The 10,027-nt window shown below is 37.0% G+C and overlaps 1 protein-coding gene across 1 annotated transcript in view; it reads left to right on the plus strand.

Moving 5' to 3' along the window:
- The window catches only part of LOC136267412 (ABC transporter G family member 20-like), a 48,386-nt gene extending 41,090 nt beyond the window's left edge, over window positions 1–7,296 (plus strand). Inside the window, exon 23 of the mRNA XM_066062563.1 lies at window positions 7,029–7,296. Within this exon, the coding sequence (XP_065918635.1) occupies window positions 7,029–7,129 (101 nt within the window). The 3' untranslated portion in view covers window positions 7,130–7,296. The remainder of the gene's footprint in view (window positions 1–7,028) is intronic.
- The last annotated feature ends 2,731 nt before the right edge of the window (window positions 7,297–10,027 follow it).

Here is a 10,027-nt window from a genome sequence, read left to right on the forward strand (position 1 = left end):
TGAAATACAGGGGTCTGCAGGGGGTACAGACTCCATACAGACAGTACACTGACAATTAAAGTTTTAATTTTGTAATGCTTGAAAACTTGATGTTTAAAAACTATTACACATCACGTGACATCAGTAGTTTTGCAGAGTATTTGATCTATAGTACTGATGCTCACTATATTATAATACCATCACTTCAATTGTTATAAAGTAAAGAGCTCCACAGATCATAGAGTATTATTTGTACACACTTTCTGAGTGCTTCTTGAATTTCTGCAATGCTGTTGTCCAGAAATATGTATACATTAATGGTGTCTTGACTAGCTTATATTATATATATTATCATCAAGTTTATCAGAATCTTAATAAATGGGTACAATTACTAAACTTACACTTACAGTGTACATGCACTTTATCTGCATGTGGGTGAGTACATGACAATATTAATTTGTATGTATCGTTATCATAGATACTGTTTATTGTTTAGAAGTGATATGCATGGCCTGTGGAGAGACTACTATACTTCACTGGGTGGCCAACATAATATTATACCATGCAATCACTTATATATATATATATAATTATGCTGTGACAGCTATGAAGGGAGGGTACACATGTGTATCGGCTGCCGTGTCTTGATTACACTGTATCAAGTTATCAGCATCTTTTAATAAGTGTAGTTGTAGCTAACCAATGAATATTATGAATGTTGATTGTATAACCATGTGCACCTGCTGATCTGACCATGATTTATTAGAACCTTGACTTTCTCAGCCTTTCTGTATAGTTATTGAACAACTACAAAAGCTGAAATGGCTAACCCAGCTAATTAGTTCCACTTTTCTGTAGGTTCAGTATTAAACAGTTAATTTCTTATAGGCCTATATATATATAAGCAACTTTTTACAGACTTTGCTTCCTGTGTTCACCCTCAATTGCTACTCTATTATGCTCAAAATTTTTGCCACAGTTCCGATGTTTTGTTACTTTCTATGGTTAACGATAAACTTTGGCTTATGAATAACTGGTTAAATGTAAAAAGTTCTCGTTGTGCATTAAGAATTTGGCTACATTGTAAACTATAATAAGTCATGTCAGATAACTACTTGATGCCATATCAGTGGCATCGACTGTTCTATTATTGTAAGTCAACCTTTTTCTGTGGCATGCATTTTTTCTTACAGTATGACAATTATTCTGCCTATTATGCTAGCATTATGCTTGATGCTTTCAGGCACCTATTATGCTCAAGATTATGCCAGCATAATAGGCTGGTGCCTAATTGCTAGTGTCTAAACTGTGTGTATAGTTAGCAACAACGTATATAAGATAACACTGCTTGAAGGTTCTTAGTTTACTAATTTGTTAAGATGCCTTACTGTAGTTATACTGATAGTAAAGTGTCAGTAAACTTAAGTATATGGAACATAATTATTTTACTAAGTTTTAAACTCTCAGTAAAACATCAGTGAATGCGGGTTTACTGAAAAACTACTAAAATAACAAACAATTAACTGTTCCATATACTGGGGATATACCACTGTAGTAAACTAAGATACTTCAAGCAGTGTAATGAATTTAAATCAATGGCTTGTATGACTGGATACCATAGAATGTAGCTAAATGGTAATACGATATGTTTATTAATAACAAAGCTAGTACGTAGGAGACCAAGTAGCTAGGAGAGATACAGTATATATATTTCTGGTGAAATTCTTAGATGCCCTACTTAGTTACACAATAAACAAAATTCTTTAGGTTAATTAACACCCTGACTCATGTCCTGTATACATGTATCAGGTGTTGGTATTAAGTCCACTGACTGTATTTGTCACAGAATAATAATAATGGTGTACCGATTACTTAACCATTCCATACAATGTGTAAAATCGCTAACAATACATGTTTAAAGCTAAGACACACATTATGATAAATGTTGCTGGAGTGATTCTGCACTGGTAGATATTTCCTTGCCACATCCTTCAATAGTGTTCACCTCCACCGTCAAAAAGAAGCCACAACTAGTAATGAATATTAACTCTGCCTGCTCTAGCTGCCACACAGTAAAACACTTAAGCATTTATACTGCCAGTATTCTTCTTTCCTTCTAGCCATCATGTGGGTTTGCATGCAAACATTTGAGACACCATGCAGTAATACTTAGCTAGCTAGTATTCTGTTTCTTACTCAGACTGTGATTGAAAACTACTGCACTCAACTGTGCAATGAATTAGAAGCTGCAGCCAATCTTTAGGTGAAAACAACAGTAGATATAACTACAGTGTTTTTAAAGATATACTACTCACCCTACTATGAATTCTAGATCAAAATTGTGCTAGTAATTGCTGAGCATTATTCATGCACGCATATAGATACATGTTTAATTTGTTACAGGTTTTGGTACAGAAGACACAGCTATATATCTAACAGGGAATTCTCATTGCATTGGCTTGGCTACTATCTGATAGCTACTGGCCATTGTAGTTTCCACTAATAGTTCCTACTCTGAGTCCTGTTGAAGTTGAACCATTGCATCTGTAACAGCAACAACATACTATAACTGACATGACCTTTTTGTATCATATACCTAACCAGTATTTCAATACTGCAAATAGGGTCTGTGCTGCGTAGCTAGTTATGTACCAGGTTGTGCCTGCTCTAAAATTGCTTTACTAGCTTCGTAGCTACCACTGAACAATCAATGCAATCATGATTACATTGGGTGATTGGCACAACAGCAATTAAGTAGTTAGCAGTTCACATCATTTGGAGAACTAAGTTCACTACCCATTGCAATTTGTCATCACCCTATAGTTAAGAATAGTTGTTTTTTTTAATTATTTATTTTATCTACCTGTTTACCAAGCAAAATCTAACTCCGATGCAACACTTTACTCAGCTGCACATCAGCAACCACATCCTGTCACCTCAACCCAATTTGCACATCTTCAGGGTCTTTGATTCAACATTGTTCAAGTCAGTTTTTATTTTTTTAATATTGTTTTATGCAATACCAGATGCGAGATTACAGAATTAAAATGGCTGTGCATGTACAAAAATAGTGTGGTGGTGTTGAGGGTCAGATGGCAACATGTACCAACTGCCCAAACTAATTACTTATAATACTGGTTAATTATAATCAGAGGTTTTCATAAGTATTTCGACTCTGAGCAAACTGGCCCAACCCAGACATCTACTGCTCCATCAGTAGTATACCACTGGACCAATCAGCTTATGTTTGATTTGTATTAGTCACAAAGCTGAACTAGTGCTGAGAAAATTGGAGCAGAAGCTATGAGTTGTGTGGGTCATTTTGTGTTCACACTGGCCAATGGAACGCCATATTGCCTTATCAAATACCCTGGTATAATAGTCAATTTATTCAGTTACTGATAGGTTTTTTTTTGCCAGAGATGAATGTAGCTGGCATCCTATCCCTTGTGAATTACCGCTGAAATAATGTTTGCATTCATTGAATCGCCTCCAATGGCTACCAGTTTCCACTCCTCCCTGTATTCACTCCTCTCCACCATGCCCATTGTCCCCTCCCAATCTATTGTTGTGTAGCTACGTAGAGTAAATTTCCTCTACAAGCAATCTTAAAGTAAGTAACTAACTTATCTCACATGATACCTTATTTGATTATACGATTCAGTACGGGTAAAGGCACTTATACAAAAGCAACCTGCTACCAAACCACCACAGAGTTCTCAACCTGTAGCCTTTGCCAGGAGTGAGATCAATAAAGTTCTGCCATCCAACCCGTACAATCTAGCTGATGGAGAGAACAAGCATAACGTACATAAAATGTGCCCTTTAATGTGTAGCTGTGCACCTATGCTTTCTATCTATCCACCCATTTATGCAGCTATTAATTGTATCTGTACATATACGTACATTCTGCCACCATCTGTTATCCCCCATGCTAGAATTGGTTGAACACACTGACGCATCCACTGAATTATGGTATTCTGGTAGTGCACTTTTATCCTTTGTAGGCACTGGAATGTCACTATGTTCCACCACATGTAGTTGCTTGTTCCCTATTTTCGTCTTGCAGTGATCATTTATGACACATGACCCAGCATAAAATGCAACTTATAAAATAGCTAACACTTGTAGGTGCCAGGCAGTCAAAACATTCTGTTGCTTTTATTTTACATTTAACTCTGTTGTCCCCAGCCGTGTCTTAATCCAGTGTTCTGATCCAGCACCATTTCCTCGTTTAAATACCAGGAGTCACATGAAAATGGTCATGTGACTCCTGGTATTTGACTCCTGGTAAACATGTACAACTACATAAATGTCCAAAGATTTACAGACTTTTTGGTTCTTATAATACTCAGTGTTGTCGTGTTGTGAATAAAGTTCATAGTCATAGATTTAAGAACTTTTGTCTTGTTTGTCATGTGAACTTGAAATAATCTATGAACTTTTTATGAAGGTTTGGAACTTTTTGGCTTGTTTGTGAACCTGAAATGATCTATGAACTTTTTATGAAGGTTTGGAACTTTTTGGCTTGTTTGCATGTCAGTGAACCTGAAATAATCTACGAATTTTTTTATGAACTTTTGGCAATCTCAGGCTGTGCCGGACCATTTTTGTTTGCCGGTTTGTTTGTCCTTAGCTATTAATAACCCAGAGATCCGCCTATTTGTAATGTGTGGGCTTGGTACATGCTGTTTTCGCAGGGTGACTATTGGATTATGAACTTTTTATGAACAATATTTTTTTTTCACATTACTGAACATTTGTGACCAGATTTTACAGAACCGATCCAAATCGCACATCAGGCAAAATCAAACTAGCACCACCAGTGGATAGCTACACTATCGTACTACAAGTTTTGACCCTCAGCACTACTCAAACTACACGAGGCTGGTTTTTACACACGTCTTTTCTGGGTGGTGTGGAGTGCTCAAATGGCGGTTTCAGGCCTTGTGAAGGACCTGGCTTGGCAAGAGTCAGTGGTTTACTGGTGGACAGCCTTATAATGTTGGCCAGACGTGTTCTCTGTTGATTTTGCTACATATCAGCCACTAAGGAGCCAGCACAGCCCTGTAATCTTGTGTCTGGACTCCAATCGTCGTCTGCCTCCATTTTGAGGTCCTCCCCCAGCCTCCACCCCTTTGTGAGCACTCGTGATACTACTTCGCTCGTCCAACTGCTCAGATTTTCTATCTTATTTGGCGGGAAACTGTACAAGCAGCTACAAGTACTGGAAGTGGCTTGAAAGGTAATAGATTGATGCATCTTTTGTGTAAATTTCATACGCGTGCTTGCTATCCTTGGAGAGTTATGCTGGCTTCAGTTCTTTAAAACCGTTTATCTCGGAACTTCTAATGTGCGATTTGGATCGTTTTTCCAAAATCCAGTCACATTTGGAGCAATCATCTAGCATTTAAAACTGCGGCTGCACTGCCGAGTGCACTGCCGAGTGCACTGCCACTGGCACTGCTAATAGCTACTGAACGTGAGATTCAATACTTTTGGAGTGACAGCGTGAGATTGCACCTGAAATCGTAAGAATCACACCGGAGACGTGACAGTTGAGAGGCATGCCACCAAACGATTGAGGCGTATAATATCACTCTGCAGGCCGCGCCCCTAGTTTCGCGTTAAAAAGAAAATCGAGCATAGATTCTTTGAGTGGAGTAAATCGCGTTATGGATGTGAGAACAGCTTTGACTTTGTTTGTTGTTGTTACTTTGTGCGATGGTGATGATCGTCCGTTATACTTACTCGACCTGTACGACTGTATCGATGACTACGAAGATTACTGCCACAACATCCCGGAATTTACCATCCGTGCTGTGATAGAATTAGCCAACAACCGCACAGATATACTACCTGGGTATACCCACACACGCCATTAAAGTCTGCCAGTGTTCCAGTTGGCTCTGTAAGGAATGGAGAGGTAATGTGTACAGTGTAATATGATTGCAATAATAAGTGCACTGTGTACCATGGTTGAATACATGTACATGGTCAGAGTTGGTACATGTACACTGAAGGTAAAGGGGTAGACACTTCCACATCGCCAGTTGATGCATTTGCAACCAGAATGATGATATAGAAGTCAGAATACATGATATATGGAAATAGTCCATAGCTGGCACCGTAATTGATTACTTGGAGCTCAGCATTCTAAAGCAGTGAACTTTACTAATAGTGGACTGCTGCTAGACATGTGCCTCAAAGCCCTTGGAGAATGCTGAAAGAATGAATGACACACAAAATGAAAGATTCTATTAGATTATGTGAAGCCTAACTGAGTATAAGAAACAAAAAGTCACAAGCTCAAGAAATGTGTCAGCCAATGTCCAGAAACTAGATGATATCTCTTTCTCTGGCTTTTTTTGCAAGCCTGTCAAAGCCCTCTTGGTCAAGATAACTGTCGTTTTCACTCAAGTAAGTTGTAGAGATTGTAAATCGGTCTGTGCAGATCTATACCTGGCAGAAAAGCTACACCACTGTATTCAGCTGCTAAATTTGAAGCATTATGTGCAATTGCTCTGGACCAGTAGTTTCATAGAGTGATAGCGCAGTGCTATAGGGTATGTGAAAACTAAAGAAGAGTATGAAACAGTACTGTGCATGTACAACTGAGCTACAGGAGATTTTTGACTTTATTTCATAGTTAGTTTTGTGGCTCAAAAGCCATTGATGTAATAATGAATAATGATAATAAGTCTCCCTCCCTCACCAAACTTTCAAAAATCTATGTCAAATACTTGTCACACTTGTGTGGCTTTAGTACTTGTATGGCTTGGCATACTATCCTTTAACTATCATGCTGGTTTACATACAATGTTATTATTCTATTGTCTGCTCAGACTGAGATTGTAAGTTACTGCACTTGCCAGTCAACCTTGCAGTGAATTCAAAGCTGTGGCCAATCTTTATATAGGTGAAAACAAAACTAGCTATAACCATACACAGTGTCTTTAATTAAGAATTTGCTTTTGTAGGCTAATTACAACTAAAAACTATAGTTATAATTAAGGTATTATTACTGAGCATTATTCAGCTACATACAGGTTTGGGTATAGGAGACAGAGAAGTCTACCAGGGAATTCTCATCACATTGGCTTGGCTACTATTGTATCTGATACTGGTCATTATATTTTTTCGTCGATAGTTCCTGCTCCAAGTACTGTTGAACCATCATATCTGGGGATAGCTATGATATTCTCTTGTGCATGACTATTGTATATTTTGTAATACTTCAAATAGTGTCTGTATGGTGTGATGGATGTATAGCTAGCTAGCTACCAGGGTATCCCTGCTCTTATAAAATAGCTACAGTGAATGTGAGAAAGCGATCATTATAGTGATAAAAATGTAGTTATACATGTATGGAATGACCAATAGTAATAAAGGCATGTGTCAAACATTGATTTGGATTCTTTCCTGGAAGGTCAACACTACAAAACAGTAGCTACTGGCATTTACAGAGAAAGTAATCTAGCTAAGTGTGAAGTTGATGTATATATTCAAAAAGACTTTGATTCATTATCCCATGAACGTAATAAATTACAGTCTATTGGAATAACTGAAAAGCATAGAAGTGGATTGAAGCTTACTGTGCATCTAAAGCCTTCTATCAATGTGTCAAAATAGGGGACTCCTATGTAATGTTCTTTAGGGGTTCCTCAAGGGAGTGTGTTAGGTGTCATCTCTATCAATGACCTGCTTGAATGTATTCAAACTGCATTCCATTCATATTTGCTGATGACACCAAGTGCCTAAATTCAATTACATAGATCTACGTACACTGAGGATAATGCTAATGTTTCTAACTTGAGCACCACCAGACCTATACTCTTCACTGAATGAATCAAAGTTTATTCATCTTTGCTTCTATTTAAAAAAAACACTACGGTAACAACAGATCATCCAACTTATACTATTAATGTAAATCCAATCAAAAAAATCTACTGCAACATAAAGATCTTGATGTAATTTTCTCATCTGATTTCAATTGGTCAGCACATCATAATATCACCTCTGCAAAAGCTTATCAAGTACTAGGATTCATCAGACAAACTTAAAACTATCTGTATATCAATTTAATGCTAAGAAACAAATACACGATGCACTAGTCTGAACTCAACTACTGTACTGCCACAATTACGCATGGAAACCACAACTAATAAAAGATATCACCATGTTAGAACGCAAACAACGTAGAGCCACAAATGCATCTTATTATCTCATCATACAAATCTAGACTATAGAATAACTAAATCTATTGCCACTCATGTACATCTATAAACTTCATGATCTAATGTTCTTCATAAAATCTTTAATAAATTAACTTTAATATCATGCAATGATCACATCTAGTGGTAACACAAGATCTGGAACCTTACCCAAGGACTTCAACTAGGGACCCGCCGATTATGCTGGCATAATTATGAGCATAATAGGTGTCTGAAAGCATTGAACATAATGCTAGCATAATAGGTAGAATATTTGTGTAATAGTATGAATTCTTGCTTATCATCACAAAAAGATCGATATACTCTAATAGAACAGTCAGTAACTCTAATAGAACAATCATATAACTGACTGTTCTATTAGAGTATATCGATCTTTTCTGTGATATACATTTTGACAAGTAAGTTTGTGCTTCAGCCACTTATTATTTATCCATAAATTGGAAATTATTTCTAGAGCATGGGAACTGAAGCATAAATAATTGAGCATAATTTGAGCATAATAGGCAAGTATTGAGCATATATTTAAGCATAATAAGTAAAATTTTGAGCAGTGCAGCATAGCATAATAGGTAAAATTATGAGCATAATCGGCGGGTCCCTAACTTCAACATTGTTTTGCGTTCACAGAATCACAAGACTATATACACTGTACTTACCAGTTAGCTCAGGCACTGATCCAGAAATAAACAAAGGTGGGTAGCAAGCCCAGATTTTAAGTTGAGGGTACTTGTCTTAGTATTTACATCAAGGAAAGAACTGACAATGGAAGCACACAGCAGCATGATAGCTCTCATGCACATCATGTATCTTGTACTCCCAGTACAGGTTGATCATGAGTAGCAGTGGTTAAAACATGCAGTACACATGTAACACTTGTGCACATATTACACATTCCTCTCTGTTGTATGTGATATGTAGAGATGATAGCCTATAGGTTTGCTCCATTGAATATAATTAATAAATGTGAACAATCATTTACTAATCACATGTCCATACAGAACATTGCCTTAAAGGTTATAGCTATAAAATTCCCTGCATATTTTTCACTGCTTGCTATTCAATAGGCAACTATAAAATTTTACTGATTTTGATTTATGCCACTGCCATATAGGGGCGTCTGAATTCAGTGGAATGGAATGGTGGACTGGAATGGCCGGTGGAACAGACTGGAATAGAATGGTGGAATGGAACGGTACTTTGGTAATTTCAATTTGGTGGTCACCTCTTTATAAAGACCACCTTCTAACAAAGACCACTTCTTTATATAGACTGTTTACTTTAATGTTTCAAATGCTGCTATCTTGTTGTTTTAGAGTGTATCCTCATAGAATGGTCTTATTGATCACTTGTACGCCACATGCCTAGAAAAGTCAGAGTGATATCTGATTTGTAATACAGCCCATGTAAAAAACAGTTTGGCTGCACAAAAGTGACGTCTCCGTCAAACTAAAAGTAACTGACAACTAAAGGAGCTAATATTTGGGTAAGGCCAAGAAATACTGCCAAATAACTCGCTATAATTTATAAAAATTTGGTCCTTTATCATTGACTCGTACAGTCTTGCTGCATTCCTAATTAACTCCAATTGGCTAGTAATTTAGCCGCCTTTTTTCTCCTCTACAACACTGGACTATTGGGAAAGGTACCAATTTACAGCCTATTAGATTTGTAGGGAATTAATTAGGAATATCAGTCAGACTGCACAAGTCAATGATAAAGGACTAAGATTATTGTAAATTATACTTAGTTGCCAATATATATTAACATTAGATATTAGCTCCTTTAGTTTCCAGTTGCTTTTAGTTTCGTGGACA

The sequence above is a fragment of the Dysidea avara genome, chromosome 9, assembly GCF_963678975.1.
Source record: "Dysidea avara chromosome 9, odDysAvar1.4, whole genome shotgun sequence".
Classification (NCBI taxonomy): Eukaryota; Metazoa; Porifera; class Demospongiae; order Dictyoceratida; family Dysideidae; genus Dysidea; species Dysidea avara.